Source organism: Natrix helvetica, assembly GCF_964273705.1.
Source record: "Natrix helvetica genome assembly, chromosome: 2".
In the NCBI taxonomy this organism is placed as follows: domain Eukaryota; kingdom Metazoa; phylum Chordata; class Lepidosauria; order Squamata; family Natricidae; genus Natrix; species Natrix helvetica.
The window spans coordinates 281,296,552-281,316,458 of NC_138552.1; the positions used below are offsets into that span (position 1 = coordinate 281,296,552).

Here is a 19,907-nt window from a genome sequence, read left to right on the forward strand (position 1 = left end):
CACTTAACATCCGTGCTACTAATTTAGCTACTGCAGGGATTAACAACGGTGGCATAAAATAGAGCAAAGTTCACTTAGCAACTGTCTTGTTTAGGAATAGAAATTTGAGGCTCTATTGTGGTCATAAGGATTGTCTGTAGTTCTTATAAATGCATTATAGGTGACGCAGTGGTTAGGGTGCCGTACTGCAGGCTCCTTCAGCTGACTGCTAGCTGCAATTCAGCAGTTCAAATCTCACCGGCTCAAGGTTAACTCAGCCTTCCATCCTTCCGAGGTGGGTAAAATGAGGATCCAGATTGTTGGGGGCAACAGGCTGACTCTGTAAACCACTTAGAGAGGGTTGTAAAAGCACTGTAAAGCGGTATATAAGTCTAAGTGCTATTGTTATTTGGTCAGAGGGATGGGAGCTATAGGATGATGATCTATTCAGCAGAGCTCAACTTCTGAAAGGATTCTGGACTTGTCTTTTATTGGGAAAACTACAGTAGCTGTTTAAGAACCTGCTTGAGTTTCTGAAGATAAAATATAAGAAATGGAATAATTGAGGGGGCTTTCATTGCCGGTACAGTACTGCCACTACAGGTTACAAGCAGAGGTGGGTTCCTACTGGTTCGGACTAGTTCGGCTGAGTAGGTAGTAAATCGGCCGCCCCTGCCCCTGCACTGGTTCTATTGGCAGCGCCATAGGTGCCACCATTTTGTTTTTTGCTTCTGTGCATGCGCAGAAGCATTTTTTTTACCTACTGTGCATGCATGTGCTTCCAAAGTGCGCCCCTGAGTGAACCGGCAGTAGAAGAAGCTGGAACTGGTTACAAGTTACAAGGCACTGAAAAAAGGAACTTACATATGGTCCTTGCACATAACACTGTCCTGGCAGCCCCATAGTCACATAATCAAAATTTGGGTGCTTGGCAGCCAGCAAGCACGTCCAAAATTTGCAGCATCCCAGGGTCATTTGATTGGCAGTTGGGACCTTTCTAGCCAGCTTCCGACAAGCAGACTCCATGGAGGAGGCCGGAGTCAATGAATGATTGCGTGATTCACTTAACAACTGTGGTAAAAAGGTCAGAAAAATCAGGCCCGATTCACTTAACAACCACTTTGCTTAGCGATGGGAGATTCTAGTTCCAAATATGGTCATAAAGCGAGGACTACCTATGTAGGCCTCTCTCCTAGGGGAAGATAGCTGTGTGGCCTAATCAGGAGAGGACAAAGTTTTATTGGAGAAGCCCAGATTAAAGTGCCAAGGCTGTGTGATGTTATTCATCAAAGTACCTGAATGACAGATAAATATACAAGTACTTCTGTTTTGTTTGACTTTACTGATAATAGACAAATGTTATCCAAATCAATACCCTTTTAATGTTTTGTTTTTAGTTGTCAGTATCTTTTTAGGGGGTGGGGGCGGGTAGTTCCTCTTTTTGCAAGTAAACAGAAAGAAGATTTATATTTCCTGTTTTGCAAATGGATACCAAGCCTGTTTTCAGGTTAGCTTTTAAAGAGAAACCTACTGTTTTTGCGGTGCTTCTGATGGGAGTTCTCATTTTCCTTTTCAAAAAACACCCCCCCCCCCCACAATGTCCTGTTTACTTCCAATGTGTGTTGATTTGCGTTCCTTTTTTTATTGTATTCTAATTGGCAAATTATTAAGATGAGCAACCAAACGAAACAGAACACTAGCAAGCCAGGGAAAAGAAGAATAGAGAAAAGTCCACCCCATTTCTCTCCTTACTTGCTCTGGAACTAAGCTAAGTTGAAGCAATGTTTAGTTCGACAACCTTAAAGAGCCACAAAGATCCTAACTGGAAGCATCCCATCCATAGAGTCTCCTCCTAGGGCGGCATCCTTTTTCTTCTACCTGTCCTAACCAAAAGCCCTATCAATTGTGGAGCCGACCGCCAACAGGGAGCCACGGCAGGGGGGATGAAAAAGCCACATGCAGCTCCAGAGTTGCAGGTTGCCGACCCCTGGTTTAGAATCAGTGGGCATATCTGGAATTTGGGGAGTGTTGTGAACATTCATTTACCCAAAAGCAAATGAATCAGAATGCTCCCCACCATTGCTGTAGCCCAAGAGTCTTTTCTATCGTTTTAGTTTAAATACATTTTGTGTCCTCTTAGGTCAGGGGTGTCCAAACTTGGCAACTTTAAGACTTGTGGACTTCAACTCCCAGAATTCCCCAGCTTCTGGGAGTTGAAGTCCACAAGTCTTAAAGTTGCCAAATTTGGACACCCCTGTCTTAGGTGAATGTGCTTCCCAAAAGGGCAGAGTTGTACCAACCTAGTCACACTTTAAAATCAGTAACTGAAGTCCTTCTCCTTCCCTTCCTCTGAGTGCTATCCAGCTGGTTAACGCAAGAGACAGGGCCTTTTTCACCGTGGCCCCATCATTTGAAGCTTTAATAAAGCTTCCGCTTATGTTTTTCTTGAAAGATTTTACTGGAACATTTTCTGACTTTAGCTTTAACTGACTCTTCTATCAAAAAAATGCTGCAATACTTGCCACCACTTTATTGTAACCCACCCATAGTGGTAGCATCTCCGTCCTTAAGGGGGGACATACAGGTTGTCCTTGACTTACAACAATTTGTTTAGTGACCGTTCAAGGTTACAATGACACTGAAAAAGGTGACTTTTGACCATTGTTCACACTTACGACCGTTGCCGCCTCTCCGTGGTCACATGATCAAAATTTAGACGCTTGGTAACTGACTCATATTTATGACAGGTGCAGTGTCTATGGCCATGTAATCCCTTTTGTGACTGTTTGATAAGCAAAGCACAATGGGAAAGCCCGATTCACTTAAAAACCATGTTACTAACTTAACTGCAGTGACTCACTTAACAATTATGGCAAGAAAAGGTAGTAAAAATGGGGCAAAACTCACTTAACAAATGTCTCGCTTAGCAAGAGAGATTGTGGGCTCAACTGTGGTTGTACGTAGGGGACCATCTTTTAAACTGCAAATATTTTTAAGGAATAAGTAAAAGTTAAACCCAGATCACCCTCAAGTAACTCAGTTGCAATGCACATCCTATTCAGGTGGGACGCACCATCAGTTCTGGTAGGGCAATCTAAAATCATATTAGCCTTCCTTGCAACTTCATCACACTGCTGCTGGCTCAAGTTCCTTTTATGATTGAAGTTGCATTACAGGAAGAAGGAGTGGAAGAACAAAGAGCACTAATATTAGCATTCAGGTGGGGCTGCTTGGAGAATAACACCTGGCCCCATCCACTGGATAAAAAGAGAAGTTTCAAGGAACTCTGTCCTCTGTCTTGGTCAGAAAGAAGAGTTTTCAATTGTTCTGGATGAAGGAGACAGCCCATGCCCCCATCTGTCAGCAAAGGAATAGGCACCACTAATCGATCTTTGCTGCAAGAACATGAACAAAGACAGACTATCCAGGCTTGAATGGTATAAATCATACTTTTAGCTCTTTTCCCCCCTCTTTTTCTTCTATTTTCCTTGCCCTATGCCCGTGATGGCAAACCTGTGTCACGCAGAGCCCTCTTTGCGGGCATGCGAGCCGTAGCCCCAGCTCAGTTCTACCGCGCAGGCAGGTGTGCTTCCCACCAACCAGGCAGCTCTTCAGGTTTCTGCTGCGCATTCACAGGGCGCATGCAGGAGACATACGCGCGTGCAAGGGGATCGGGGGTGTGTGTCACGTGCACATGTGGGGGGGAGTCATGCCTGCATGTGCAGGGAGCGTGGGGAGTGTAGTGAGCACGTGGGGGTATCGCATGCGCATGGGAGCCCTGGAGGGTTGCACGCAAATGCGCAGGGGTGGCCCGCGGAGGGAGTCACGCGTGCATTGCAATATGGGTGCAGGCACGCTTTTGGCACACACCAACAATAAGGTTAGCCATCACCCCCCTCTAGGCTGTTGCTCTTTTATGGTGTTTTGTTTTGTTTTATGAAGTTGGAGAGTTGGGTTTTATTCTGATTCAGGAGATGTAATTTTGAAAAAGACGATAATAAATACAGAAAGAAAGCAATAAGACATTGTAAGTTTATGAATAGAAATAGGGATAGAAAAAAAATAGAGATATCATTTTCTTGCAAAGCACCAATTGAAATATCCAGTGGCTCAGAAAAAGCCCAAACCAAAAAGAAATGTATTTTCTTCCACTGGTACGGATGTTCTCCCCTACGGGATGGATTCCTCCTTACCAGATTTTATTTATTTATTTTATTTATTTTATTTAGTTTGTCAAACATGTACAAGGTAACAGGCACAAGTCTAAACCTGGACATGAACAAAGGAAAGGAGTACAAATAAATGGGGACAGTAGAATAGAGACTGTAGGCACGCTGGTGCGCTTATGCAGGGATTCAGATAATCCTGATTTATAACCACAACAGGGACTAGAATTTCTACTACTAAGCAAGTAAGTGTTAAGTGAGTCAGAGCTGTTAAGCAAATCAGTGCAATTCTTAAGGAAATCACACGGCTGTTAAGGAAATCCAGCTTCCCCCACTGACTTTGCTTGTTGGAAGTCAGCTGAAAATGTCGTAAATGGTGATCACATGATTCCATGATACGGCAACCATCCACTGATGGTGGGGATATCGCAATGATAATAAAGTCCCTTTTTTTCAGTGTGCTTGAAGTTGCTAAACAAATGATTGTAAATCAAGGGCTATTTGTAGATTCTATTCTCTACAAGCAGTTAAAAGTATCTTAGAATTAGGGAAAAGCTCCAATGCCATGCACACCGTTTTATTTAAGATTTGTTTTAACCTAACTGTATTAATTTATAAATAATTCAAGGTGGCAAACATACCTAGTACGCCTTCCTCCTCCTATTTTCTCCTTTTTCTCCAAAAAGAACTCTGTGACGTAGGTTGGACTGAGAGAGAATACACTAGCCCAAAGTCACCCAGCCGCTTTTCATGCCTAAGGCAGGGCTAGAACTCACAGTCTCCTGGTGATTGGCTAAAGTCACCCAGCCGGTTTTCATGCCGTGGTGGGTTTCTACCGGTTCAGACCGCTTCGGACGATCAGGTAGTGATTTGGCTGCCTGCGCCGCTGGAACCGGCAGCAACCCAGGCCTGCCATGCCCCCGAACCGGTTCTCCGACCAGCGCCATAGGTGCCACCGTCTTGTTTTATAGTTCTGCGCATGTGCAGAAAAAAATTAATTGCACTGCGCATGCGTGCAGTAGTGCCTGCCGGAACCCACCCCTGTGCCTAAGGCAGGACTAGAACTCACAGTTGGCTGGTGATTGGATAAAGTCACCTAGCCGATTTTCGTGCCTAAGGCAGGATAAGATCTAACCGTCTCCTGATGATTGGCTAAAGTCATCCATCCAGTTTTCATGCCTAAGGCAGGACTAGAACTTACAATCTCTTGGTTTCTATCCTGCTGCTACCTTAACCGCTGGACCAAATTAACCACTAAGTCCATGATTTGCTCTGTTACATTCATCAAAAGCCTGCCAACCACAAGAGTTAGGTTTACAAAATAAGCTCTTTTATGAAAGAATGCTCTAGGTTACAGTCAGTTTTGGGATGGCGAAAGTTGAAAGAAGATTGCACTTACTGAAATAATTTGTACCCAAGCATTCTATTACTAGGCCTTGTAAAGCAGGATCTCGAACCAACACATTCAAAATAACCATAAAAATGCAAATGTAATAATCTTATGGCTTTTAAACAGTTTAAACTACAGATTGGGTAATATACAGGTTATTCACTGCTGGTGCTAGTTCCTGTTCTGGTTATTTAAAGTTTAAAGGGACACACCAGTGTATCTAAATCATGCCAGTTAAAAGGAGTAGGCAATAAGATAAGAAGAAAAAGAAATATGTGCTAAGAATTATAACTCCCCCCCCCCTTTAGTTTTGGATTTCAAAGAAAGAGTTTTGATGCTTTGAGTCTTTGGTGTTGGAGAAATTTTGTGAGAATACCACGGATGGGCAAGAAAACAAACCAATGGATCATTGAATAAATCAACTCAAGAATTCTCACCTGGGACAAAATGACCAGGTTCAAATGACCATATTTCAAATATTTTATGTCAGTGATGGCTAACCTGTCACTGCATGACGAAAGCGTGCATGCGTGCCCACACCCATAATGCATGCATGTGCATCACCCCCCCCCCCCATGTCCCATTTTGGGCCTAGTGGGCCTCCCTGCAGCCTCCTGGGACCAAAAATGGAGCATGAGGGAGCACATCACTTCCCTGCGCTCCCCCCCCCCACGCACACCTGACTCCCTCAACCCACTATGCATGCACCCCGCCCCCTGCCCATTCGCAGCAGAGACCTGAAAATCAGCTGGCCGGCAGGGCCGATGGCTCGCATGGCGGCAGAGAGAGGCTCCGCGTGCCACAGGTTCGACATTACGGCTTGATGTGAAGACACAGTTTCCTGGAGAAAGTTCTAGTTTTTATATATTTAATTAATTAATTGTTTGTTTGCTGCCCATCTCACTGCAAGGCAACTCAGGGTAGCTTACAACATTAAAAGCAGTAACATCACAAATGTATGTATGTATGTATGTATGTATGTATGTATGTATGTATGTATATGTATTTGTGTTACAACCCCTGGTATGCCCAAATATGGGAGGGAGCTCACTACTCCCCCTTTCTGTCCTTCGGCTCATTAAAGAAGACCATCAAGGCAGAAAAGCATATTTTTATTTTTAATGTTGCCTTTTTATATTTGTGTTGTATTTGTGCTGATAAATAAATAAAGGGAGACTAGTATAGATCTATTTCAAGCTATTTAGCTCTCATCATCTAGCCATACCCTTACTGGGATTTGAACCCGGGCTGTATATATCTTAGGCAGGAGTTTTAGCCACTAAGCCACAGGCTCTGTTCCTTATCAGTTTGATTTTTAATGGGGGGCAATTTGAACCTTGTTTAAACCAAGTTAATGGCCTTTTAGGCTTCATCTGCATGAGTAAAGTTCATTTTTTGAGTAAAGTAAGAATTATAGGTCACCGTGGAGGAGCGGGGGCAATCAGGATTTTAGAGATGCTTAGGTGGGACATGGCCCAAAAAAAGTTGGGAACCACTGCTCTATTTCATCCTATGTAGGGATGTTTTTTTGAGCAAAGCGCATGCACGGAAGACCCGGCGCATGCACGGATGGGGCACATGCGAGCACACACATTTGCGAACTGGTAAGTGAAAACTCATCCCCGGTCCCAAGCCAATTGGCATAGCCAGGTCTTTGGGCTACTGTGGAAGATCAGAAGGACGGGAGCCAATCTCACTTCATGGGGTAAGGTGTTCCAAAGGACAGGAGGCACGGCAGAGAAGGCTCTTCTCTTGGACCTAATTTTGTCTGAAATGGTACGGGGCCGTGTTTCGTAAGCTCAGCAATTTTTAAAATGTGTGGACTTCAACTCCCAGAATTCTCCAGCCAGCATGGTGGGAATTGAAGTCCACGAATCTTAAAGTTGCTGAGTTTGAATAGCACTGGTATAAGGTTTTTTTTCATCTGAAATTGTATATAGTTTCCTGCCTGGGCAGGGGGGTTGGACTAGAAGACCTTCCAAGACCTCCCAACTCTTTTGTTCTGATGTTCTATTACCCTGCTAGCCAGAATACCCTGACTGACAGGATCTAGGGTCCACAGCATTCCTTATCTGCTGACATGGATGGGTAGGCCAGCCCCATAATCCTGGGAAAAGAAGAACAGCCAATAGTAAGATGGATGGAATCAATTACAATAATGCACTATTGGAAGGCCTGAAGGACTGGGTAGGGAGAGATCTTCTGGAGAAGGTCTATGTGGTCACTAAGAGTTAATATCTTCATGGCACAATCAATTTCAGGAGTGTTGTGGTGGCCCTTGAGATGGAGCTCTCGCCTCTCAGTCAGGCGGCTGTGAGTTTGATCCCAGGTAGAGGCAGATATTTTCTCTCTCCGAGCACACTGAGCATATATCTGCTGAACAAAACTCCGCATTGGCGACAGAAAGGGCATCCGGCCATTAAAATACTCTGCTAGCTCCATTCAGTTGCCCAGACTCCACCCCGCAAGGGATTATGGGGGTCATTAGAAGAACATGATGATATAATCAATCAATTTCAGCATATAACAAGTATTCTATAGTATGGATAGTCCTTGATTTACAACCACAACTGGGGACCAGTATTTCCGTTGCTAAACAAGGTGGTTGTTAAATAAGTCATACTAATTATTTTTGCAATGCTTGTTAAGTGAATCACTGCAGTGGCTAAATCAGGGGTGTCCAAACTTGGGAACTTTAAGACTTGTGGACTTCAACTCCCAGAATTCCCTGGGGAATTCTGGGAGTTGAAGTCCACAAGTCTTAAAGTTCCCAAGTTTGGACACCCCTGGAAATGAATCACATGGGCATTAAGCAAATCTGGTCTCCCCCATTGACTTTGCTGGTCAGAAGCCAGCTGGGAGGGTCGCAGATGGCGATGTTGCAAGTGTTGTAAATACATGGTGATTGCCAAGTGCCCAAATTTTGGTCACCTGACCATGAGGATGCTGCATGCGACAGCTGTAAGTGTGAGAAGTAGTTGTAAGTCACTTTTTTCAGTGTTGTTGTAATTTCAAATGGTCACTAAATGATTGTACATGGAGGACTATTTGTAGTTACTTCTGCCTGGACAGTATCAACTTTTTCCACCAGTGGGGGGAAAAAAACCCACAAAATGTGTCATATCTTCTACAGAACAATCACTGTTTTTTGTCTCACTTTGATTTACGAAATTGTTTTCCCCAGAAATTCTATGCCAAGGTTTTCTACTTCCTTCTCCCCAACTTAGCACACACCAGATCTAATCTGATTACAACAGCTAGAATTCCAACACAGTACAATCAGTCATAGGTAAAGGTAAAAGTTCCCCTTGCACATATATATATGCTAGTTGTTCCTGACTCTGGGGGGCGGTGCTCATCTCCATTTCAAAGCCGAAGAGCCAGCGCTGTCCGAAGATGTCTCCGTGGTCATGTGGCCGACATGACTAAGCACCAAATGCGCACAGAACACTGTTACCCTCCCACCAAAGGTGGTCCCTATTTTTCTACTTGCATTTTTTTACATGATTTCGAACTGCTAGGTTGGCAGAAGCTGGGACAAGTAACGGGAGCTCATTCCGTTACGTGGCGCTAGGGATTTGAACCGCCGAACTGCCGACCTTTCTGATCAACAGGCTCAGCATCTTAGCCACTGAGCCACCCCTTCCCTTTTAAAATCAGTCATGGGAACTGGGAATTCTGGAATTTATAATATCTCTAAGAAAAGGAAGAGCCTTTTAGTGGTTAAGGCACCAGGATAGAAATCAAGAGACTGTGAATTCTAGTCCGACTTAAGGCATGAAAGCTAACTAGGTAACTTTTGGGCAGTCCTTCTCTCTCAGCCCAACCCATCTCATAAGGTTCTTGTGGGGAAAATAGGAGGAGGAAAGAGATATGTTTGTTGCCTTGAGTTATTTTACAAAAATAATAAAGGCGGGATCTAAACAAAATAAAATAAAATAAAAAACCAAAGGTACAGATGAATAGGTGGTCAGCCTATTGTAGCTACTGAAACAAATGCTATCACATTCTCTGCCTGTCTCCCTTACCTCTAGCAAAGAATGCTAAGTATGGGGAAGCAATAAGTTATTGTTTAAGACTGGTTTCCTCTTGCTGCATCAGACTTCAGTTTCTAGAATTACACAGAAACTTCTCTTCTGTTCTGTCCCATATATTCTATCATAGCCAGAGCGCATAAACATTGTGGCTTGTTTAGGTTTGGAGAAAATTGGAGTGGGGAATTTGATTGTCACCTTGCATCAGATTATCAGTCTAAAGCCACACGATTCGGAAGGGAAAAGAAACAAGGAGTTAATCTGAGTCCTAGAAACCTTTTTCTTTTTAAATGAAAGAGTTACTCCTTAAAACAACTAATGAAAATACCATTCGTTCTAAAATATCATTACCGTATTTTTCGGACTATAAGGAGCACCGGTGTATAAGTCGCACTAAGATTTAGAAGAAGGGAGTAAGAAAAAAACTTCACTTAACAAATGTGGCAAGAAAAGTCGTAAAATGCAGCAAAACTCACTTAACAAATTTCTCACTTACCAACCTAAATTTTGGGCTCAATTATGGTTGTAAGTCGAGGACTACCTGTACTTTTACAGAATATATACTATGCTATTTGGGGTTACAGCATCCTCTTTTAAGCTTGAAGACCACAGAGTCATAGATCTGAGTGATTTACATCATGCCTTTCCTTTAAGAGCACAACAGCCTTGTGAGGTAGGTTGGGCAAATGAGCAGCCTAAAGTCACTGAGTGACCTTCTGCAGTTGATTTGAACCTGCGTCTTGCTGGTGCCGATCCAACATTTCATCTGTCAAGGACAGAATCAGAGTCAAAACAAAATTTAATTTGAAGAGAATTAAATATATTTTCTAATTTGAAATAGCTAGCCAATTTTTGCTGCTATCAGAAAAATTAGGCTGGTCAGTTTATTATTATTAGATTATCATTTTTATATGTATAACTCAAACTGACAAACATATCTAATACTTCTGCTTCTTGCTTTTGCCACAACAACCCTGCGAGGCAGGTTGAGCTGAGACTAGAGAGAGAAAATATCTTAAAGACAACTGTCTGCAAAGCGTGATTGAAAAAGGACAAGAGATGTGCATTTCTGCTTTGAGCTTGCTGAAGTGCCTTTATTTTATAGAAATAAAGTCACAATAATGATTTGGCCCTTAGTCAACTTGCAAGGCTGTTGTTATGAATAAAAAGGAAGAGGGAGCTCATTACAAACTCTACCATACAATAAAAACATTCTATAATGATAATATATTAAAATGGGTTAGGAGAAGCCCTTCCTCGGAAAGAGATGAGTAAAAAGAGATTTAGGTTTTTTCTCTCCCCCGCCCCTAGATGTAAGAAAAAAAGGATGAGCTTTTCAATGTAAATACAAATTGCTTCACCCGAATCTCTCTCTCTCTCTCTTTAAATAATACTGTAACTTCGTAAGTTTTCTTTTAAGAAAAAAACATGAAGTGTTCAAATCTGAGAATTTCAACCTGCATTACACTACAAATTGGTACAATCCAGGATTCTATTGGTTAATGGCTGTATCCAGCAGAATTGATTGGTAAAGCAGCAGTTCCTGGCTATACCACATCAGACTGATGGTGGGAGCTGAAATGTTTCAATGCACTTTTAACAGGCTGAGTGGACACGATTTTTATTCAGAGAGCACTAGTGTGCCAGAGAAAGGATCACCCTTGGTTTAATTCTGAATGAACAGGGAGTTGTTTTTCATGAAGGAACTGCAGAATTTTCTCGGCAGGTGGCAGCACTGGGTCAATTTAGTCTTGATGGAGAATCTAAACGAGTACAAGCTTATAAACTGGTTATATAGGATGGAACACCACTAGGAAATCTCAGAGCTGTAGGCTAGATTATAAAAAACAACAACAACCCCCCACCACCACCACCTTTCAGAAGACAATGGCAAAGCACTTTCAGATGCAAATAGTTACCAATGATCAAAGTGTCTATTGCACTTTCTAGAGAAATATGTTAACAAAGTCAGGAATCTGTTTTTCAATTGCATCTGTCCAGGTCATAGAATAATTATTCTGTCCCTAGAGCAATTACATTATTGAAAAGCACAAGGGAGAATAACAACTCTTCTGGCAAGCCTATAACATCAGAGTTAAGCATTCCATCACAAGCTTAAACAATTTCATCCAAGAAACTGAGCGGGGGCAGCCTAGTAAAGAACTTATTGATAATAAATTGCCTTTTTAGACACTGATTTGAAAAGTTAAAGAAAATCGCTGGGGGAGAAAAAGTTAGCAGTTACCCAGCTCCTAAGCAAGGCAAAGGATCCAATTTATGCATTCCCTTTGGCATGTGTTTTCAAGGATTTGCAATGCGTTAAGCTAGGATATAAAAGGCTGCTTGCTGAGGTCTGAAAAGCAGTATTTTTAGACAAGGAGGATTTAAAGGTTATTGGTGACATTTGAAAAAACAACAACCAATCTTTGGGATGGTTTCCCCTCTCCCATAACACCAAAGATTAAGAATACAACGAAAAAAAGGGAGTTCCGTTGCTGTCCATCAACAGAACTGTATTTTTTTTTAAAAAAAACCATTTTGTTGTACTGTAGGCATAATACCCAGTTGAGTTATTCAAAAGAAGCTGTAAACAAGTTAACATTACACAGCAAACCACATCAACTGCCAAGCCACAAATCAAAGGGAAATTTCAACCCAGTGAAGTTTTCATTGGAGATAAAGGACAATAATGAAATTCAATTGCAAAAACACCCCCATTTAACCAGGCAGATTGTAAGATGGAAAGAAAGGGTGGAGTGGGGGGGGCGTGGGGGGAGAAAGATTATCTTTGCATTTTTAATTTGCAATTTAGTTTCAACATGAATACGCACACTCAGTTCTATTAGCAGCCTTCCCTAGAGCCATTAGGGGTGTGTGGTTATTAAAAATGGTTTTTTTTGAAGGGGGATTCTTCTCCGCATACTTAAAAAGGCTACCGTCAAGAGGCAAAGGACTGAGTTCAGAAATGGTTTTTCTCAACTCCCATCTCCTGTTCCAACTGCACGAAATGAGCAGAGGTGGGTGAAGGAAATCTATCTTTCTATTTACTATGCATTTGCAAGTCAAATTATTTGTGTGGGGGGAGGGGGAGGAAGGAATCCAGGGATTGAACTCAACGGTCCAAAACAAAAAAAACACATTTTTATTTTGTTCTGCTTGTTCATATATACATATATTCATCCAGACCTCTCGACTTCCTCTAAAACAACATTATTCAAAAAGAGAGAGAGAAAAAATAAGGCAATGTTGCAGAGAATATAACAACCTCCCCCCCCCACCAATTTATCAATAAATCCTCCCATTCCCCAAACCTGACATTGATTTTAACAGATAGGAATAAAATAGGCAACCCACAAATATCTCTCCTTTTGCCCCCCTCCCGTTCTTATTGCTGTTCTTTGTTGTCCTGGGCGCTGATCCCTCTTCTTTGAGTTGTTGTTTAGACACTTACACTTCCTTATTCATATTACTATTATGATTCTTTTTAAAGGTGAGTTTGGACATGTATGGAGCCCCAAATCCTAAAGCCAGTTTCCCCTTCAGCAACATCTTTTAAAGGAGAATTTTTAAAAATCGACTCCGCTGGGGGGAAGGGAAGAAGGGGGCGTGTTTGTGCAGAAACTCAGAGTCTCTATTGAAAAGATACTAGAAAATGAAAGAAACCATTGAGGGCTCTAAGCAAACAGACTGGGGTACGAGATACCTATGCGTGGGGACACATCCACACACAAGTGTGTTAAAGGGGGAGGTTCATCTCCTTAAAACTAAACCCTCTGTGACCTCCCCCCCCCCCAAAAAAAACCCTTGGTGCTTGCAAGTGATTATTATCATTATCGTTATCATTATTATTAATATTATTATTATTATCATTATTGTTATTTTAAAAAAAGGCTCTTTCTGTGTCGTTTCTTCTGCAGGGCGATTTTCCTTTGCTTCTCACCTTTTTTTTTTAAACAATTCTGTGTCAACAATTAAATTGTTAGTTCTCTAGCCGGCTTACCTGGTCTTGGAGGAGAGGAACGCCAGTTTGATCAATCCATAGGTAAACAATTGGATGCTGTCCTTCGCTATGCTCGCTACTTTTAAGCGGTGCTCTAAAATGTGCAATTCCATCTTTTTTTTTCTTTCTCATTTGTAGTTCATCTGTTTCGATTCTCCGCTTTCTTGTGGGCTGTTTCTCTCTCTCTCTCTCTCTCTCTCGCCCCCCTCCCCTTACTCAACCAGAGTATTTTTCCACTGTCTTTCCTTTTACGTTTTCCAGCGCAGGCAGAGAGAAGCAGGGGAGGGGGGGAGGCTAATAATGACTTTAGAAAGGGGGTGGGATATGGTATTTATTATAAAAAGGGAGAGAAAGGAACGGGGGGGAAATGCAGGGAAGGAGTTATTGCTAAGTCCAGAAGTAGAAGGAATGAGGAAAGAAAAAAAAAAAGCAAAGGGGAGAAAGGGGGGAAAATGAGGAGGGGGAGCAGCAGAAGCTGGGAAGAGAGTTGGGAGCTCGAGAGTGCAGGAAAGCTGCTGCTGTTTCAGAATGTAACAAACAACTTGCCAGTCAAACGAAGCCCCAGTGGGCATGCGCGTAGAACGGAGCTTCGTGGGAAATGTAGTTCGAAGGGCGGAGCGCAGCTAAGGTTTTTTTTTTTTCCCTTTCCGCCCCTCCTTTAAATAAGCAAATTGAAAAAGAGGGCGGTTGCTTCTCAAAATAAAAGGATGCATGATATATTTCTCTGTTAGGTTTTTTTTTTTTTGGCTGAGCCAATTGTCTCGGTTTCCTGATTTGTTTTTTTTAAATTACGACAAGTAACAAATGGTTTTCTTAATACTATGTGTTAAGTGCAACTTTAGTGCCTGAATTTTGTGAAGAGTGGAAAATGATAGAGTAGCTCCTAGACCAGTGTTGGCGAACCTTTTTCGCCTTAGGTGCCAAAAGAGGGGGTGGGCACGCTATTGCACGTGCTCGCGTGCCCACCCAATAATTTAATGCCCCCCCCCGCGCCATGCCCCCTGCGCATGTGTGCTTGACCCTCCCCCCCACTGCCCCGCACTGCTTTCTTGAAGCCTGGGAGGGTCGAAAACCGCCTCCCCCATCTCCCTGGACAACCCAAAACAGCCCGTTTTCTGACTTCTGGTGGGCCCGGTAGGTCCATTTTTTGTCCTCCCCAGGCTCCGGAGGCTTTCTAGGAGCCTGGGGAGGGCGAAAACGGCCTACCTTGTTCCACCGGAGGCCCTCCGGGGGCCAGAAACGGACTGTTTTCTGACTTCCGGGTTGCCTGTTGGGCCATTTTGGAAGGTACCTTGGAGGTCTTCTAGTCCAGAGGTCACCAACCTTTCAGACCTCAGGGGCCATTAAATTCATAATTTAAAATCCTGTGGACCACTAATATGATCTGTCTAATGACTGGCTGGGTGGGCATGGCAAGATGGTCATGTGACTGGGTGGGTGTGGCAACTCGATGTCAGTCACATCGAGAGGCGCCTTGCCAGCATCTACGCGTCACTCCTCACCTGCCTGCCCGGCCTCCTTAGCGCCCCAACGGAAAGCAGTTGCTGAAGTTAAGCAGTCACCATGAGAAAGACTTGGCAAAACCGCTGGTTCAGTTCAAATTCTGACCCAGAGGTTGGCTCAGCAGAAGCACCTCTCGAGGACTATGAGCGTAGGCTTTCCAGAAGAGGGAAGACCTGCGGGAGTGCAAGGCCCTGTTCGCAGCCTGGAGGCTTAGTGGGCTGAGTTGGTCAGCCAGTTCCAGGCCATGGTGCAGTCCCACTGGAACAAGGCCCTCTGGCTCTTCGCCACCAGCGGCCTTCACCCAAAGCCCCCCACCAGGAGGCTGAAGCAGACCCCAAGTTGCAATTTCTGCCCTCCTCCGACCCACACAAAAAGACCTCTTAGGGGGAGACTCTCTGCAGCAACACAAGTGTTCATTGCATATATCCGGCCCAGGGGCTGTAGTTTGAGGACCCCTGATTTAGTGCAATATAAAAACTGCAAATAATTTTTCTGCGAGTCACCAACATTTTCTTACAGACCACCAGTTGGTGACCGCTGTTCTAGTCCAAGTCCAACCCACTGCTCAGGTACAAAATACTATATCATTTCAGACAAGTGACTGTCCAATCTCTTCTTAAAAACTTCCAGTGTTGGAGAATTCACAACTTCTGGAGGCAAGTTGTTCCACTGATCAATTGTTTTAGCTGTCAGGAAATTTCTTCTTGGTTCTAGTTTGCTTTTCTGCTTCTCTTGTCTTGCTTTCTGGTGCTTTTGAGAATAGCTTGACTCCCTCTTCTTTGTGACAGCTCCTTAGATATCGGAAGACTGCTATCGTGTCACCCCTAGTCCTTCTTTTCATTAAACTAGACATACCCAATCCCTGCAACCGCTCTTCATACGTATGTTTTAGCCCCTAATCGTCTTTGATGCTTTTCTCTGCACTCTTTCTAGAGGCTCAATATATATTTTATATAATGGTAAGCCATTTGTGTTTTTAACAATAAAGCACATTGATTGAATGCTGGATGATGGGCCTATCAGGCCAGCTAACACCCAACGTTGCTACTGAGGATGTTTTGGAGTAGTGATGATGTTTATGACATGGGTAGATTAAAGCTCTTGGGATGTCTACTTGCTGATGTTGTCATGCAGGGAAAGAAAATCAGAAGCTGCAAAGAGAATTACAGTGGGAACACGTGATGTAAGCAGCATGAAGATGGGGAAACTCAGCACAATAAAAGACAAAATGAGTCAGCTACACACTGACAGCAATAGAATTAGAACAGAACAGAATAACAGAGTTGGAAGGGACCTGGGAAGTCTTCTAGTCTAACCTCCCTGTTCAGGCAGGAAACCCTAAATTGAGATGAACTGGGATTGGACACAAGTCAGAAGACTATACTGTATACTATTTAGAACATGAAAAAAAGAAGAAGAAATAAATGATACTGTCTTTTCTGTCAGCTTTTGGCTATAGAGGTAGTCCTCGACTTACAACAGTTCATTTAGTGACCATTCAATGTAGCAACAGCACTGAAAAAAGTGATTTGGGAGTGTTGCAGCAGCCCCAGGCTCATGTGATCAAAATTCAGACGTTTCACAACTGACTCATATTTATGACGGTTGCAGTGCCCCGATCCCCTTTTGCGACCTTCTGACAAGCAAAGTCATTGGGGCAGCCAGCTTCACTTAGCAACCGTGTTCCTGACTTAACAACTGCAGTGATTTACTTAACGTGTAAAATGGGGCAAAACTCCCTTACAACTATCCCACTTAGCAACAGAAATTTGGGTCTCAAGTGTAGTCGTAAGTTGAGGACTATCTGTAGCCGCTCAGTGACCGAATAAAATCACTCAGATTCCATGGATGGCCCTTTAAGATTATCCAGGTTTATTCCCCGACTGCTGATGCAGAAGAAGAAGATGAGTTTTATGGTCAAGTTCAATCTGAAATCAACAGAGCATGTAAGCAAGATGTTCTGCTTCTGGTTGGAGATGAGAATGCCAAAACTGGAAAAATTAAGGAAGAAATGTATTGTAGCTGGACTGTGTGGTCCAGGAAATGCAGCAAAGGAACAACATATCAACTTCTGCCAATCTAATTATTGCATCATTACTAACAAGAGTTTTCAACTCACCTAAATGATGCCTATACAGCAGAGGTGGGTTCTTTCCGGTTCGGCCCAATTCGACCGAGTAGGTAGTAACTCGGCCACCACACCTCTGAATCAATTCTATCCACACCATCATAGGCACTGCCATCTTGTTTATTGCTTCTGCCATGCGCAGAAGCAATTTATTCTACTGCGCATGCGTGCGTAGAGCCCATCAAGCGTGTGTGCGCCCAAAGCACGCCCCTGAGGGAACCAGCAATAAAATAATCCAGAACCTACCCCTGCTATATAGGTGGGCAGGAAGAGTACACCGAAATCAAACTGACACTAGGTGTCCTCAACTTATGACCACAATTGGAACCAGAATTTCTGTTGCGAAGCAAGGCAGTTGTTAAAGTGAGCCGCACCCAATATTACAAACTTTTTTTTGCCATGGCTGATTGCTGCAGTTGTTAAGTGAATCCATGCAGTCACTAAGCAAATCCAGCTTCCCCCGTTGATTTTACTTGTCTCTGAAACTGGCCCGGGAAGGTCATAAGTGTCAATCACGTGACCCTGGGATGCTGCAACAGTTGTAAAAACATGGCAGTTGCTAAGTGCCCACATTTTGATTATCTGATGGGCAGGAATACCGCAAAGGTTGTAAGTGTGAGGACTGGTTGTAAGTCCCTTTTTTTCCGTGCTGTTGTAACGTTGAGGAGTCCTTGGTGCTTTCTGGTAAATTTGTTTGATTTGTTTCCCTTGCCATGTAGATGTATATAATACATCCAAACTAGACTGTGTTGTTTCTCTGTGTCGTATAATATATGCGGGTAAATGTATAGTTTTGTATTTATTTATTTTGTCATGTTTATGTAGTGTATATTAGAGGTGGAGACCCTTTGAAAGGGTTCTTCCTCTTCTTTTCCTCCCCCCTTCTTCTCCTCCTTCTTCTTCCTTCTTGATTTTTTCTTGCAGACGTTTCATTACACTTAACTAAGTAAATATAAGGATTCCAAGTAACACCCCCAATGAAAGAAGACTCCGAGGCCTGAGTTTCCTCAAAGTTCCATTTTATTAGAGATGACATATTGGCACATCTGGGAAAAAACCGAATCTGAAAGCTTCCAGGTTTTCCCCACCCAAACGAAAGTCAAAGTCCCTGCCCAGCACCCACATGTCCATCACATGGCCCAATCAGGCACCGTCCCAACTGGAGATGCCTCCCAGTCACACCACTCCAGGAACAGAGCAAGATGTCCTTGACTCTCTGAGAAAGGAACGTTATTTAGACTATATATCTCCCATACTCCATATAATCCCCCCTCCCATTTTCCCTCAGTAGAAAATGTGGCAGGCCTGAAAGCCCAGTGTAAAAGATGGCTTCCAGGCCTGACAGTAACATCATCCTAGACTAGCATTGAAGTTGTTACCTAGTTAAGGGTAACAAAATGTCTGCAAGAAAACAAGCAAGCTCAGAGACCACTAAGGACCCCTAATTTGACCCCCGAGCTACAAATATACTCCTTTATTGTTGTAACTTTGAATGCTTGGTAAATGAATGGTTGTAATTTGAGGACTTCCGGGATATTATTGGTACAAAATGTTGGAAGTTATCAGTTAGAGGTAGTCCTTGATTTGTGACCATTTGTTTAGTGATCAAAATTACAATGGCACTGAAAAAAGCACTGAGTTACATCTGGTCTTTGGACTTACAATCATGGAAGCATCCCTCTTAATTTATGACAGTTACTGGAATCACATCAGCGGTGGGTTTCACTTACTTTTACCACCGGTTCGGCACAAATGCACCTGGCCTTCTGCGCATGCACCCAGCCTCAAAAACATGGCTAAATAGGATGGCATAGAGCCAGGGCGGGCAGGCTCACCTGTGATCTCTGCTACCGGTTCAGCGAACTGGTCCGAACCGGCTGAATACCACCTCTGAATCACGATTTGCATTTCTGGCCTTCCCAGCCAGTTTCTGATAAGCGAAAGCAATGAGGGAAGCCAGATTCACTTAACAAAAGCCCATTAACTTAACAACTGCAGGGATTTGTGTTAAATTTATATTTACTGACAAAGAAATAAGGGAGACTAGTATAGATCTATTTCAAGCTATTTAGCTCTTATCAGCTAGCCATGCCCTTCTGGGATTCGAACCTGCGCATGGCTAGCTGATGAGAGCTAAATAGCTTGAAATAGACCTATAATAGTCTCCCTTTATTTCTTTGTCAGTAAATATAAATTTAACACAAAAATAGAATAGAATATAATTATTTATTGGCCAAGTGTGATTGGACACACAAGGAATTTGTCTTTGGTGCATATGCTCTCAGTGTACATAAAAAACATGAAAAGATACATTCGTCAAGAATCATAAGGTCCAGCACTTAATGGTTGTTGCAAAAGTGACTGCCTGCGAAGACTCCTGGACTGGAGCTGAAAGGTGAAAGCGAAAGCAGTATGCTCCGTCCCATATTTGGGTAGGCCAGGTTGCCCTGATAAAAAGCACTTAACTGCAGGGATTCACTTAACAACAGGGGTGGGATTCAAAAATTTTAGCAACTGGTTTTCTGCTCAGTTGCTGGGTGGGCGTGGCCATGGTGGGCATGGCCTAATTGGCCTCCTGCACTGGGGTGTGTGTGTTTCACCCTCCCCAGCCTCTGGAGGCCAGAAACAGGCCTGTTCTGGGAGGCCCATTTTTTGCCCTCCCCAGGCTCTGGAGGCTTTCCTGGATCCTCCGGGAGGGCAAAAACGT

At 43.2% G+C, this 19,907-nt stretch overlaps 1 protein-coding gene across 2 annotated transcripts in view; it reads right to left on the bottom strand.

Moving 5' to 3' along the window:
* The window catches only part of CASTOR2 (cytosolic arginine sensor for mTORC1 subunit 2), a 121,530-nt gene extending 107,146 nt beyond the window's left edge, over positions 1 to 14,384 (bottom strand). The window contains exon 1 of one of the 2 annotated variants that reach the window (XM_081941435.1): positions 13,570 to 14,377. In XM_081941435.1, coding sequence (XP_081797561.1) covers positions 13,570 to 13,682 — 113 coding nt within the window. In that variant the 5' untranslated portion in view covers positions 13,683 to 14,377. Of the gene's footprint in view, positions 1 to 13,569 lie in introns of both variants that reach the window. The other variant, XM_081941436.1, reaches the window with a different exon arrangement.
* Positions 14,385 to 19,907: the final 5,523 nt, after the last annotated feature.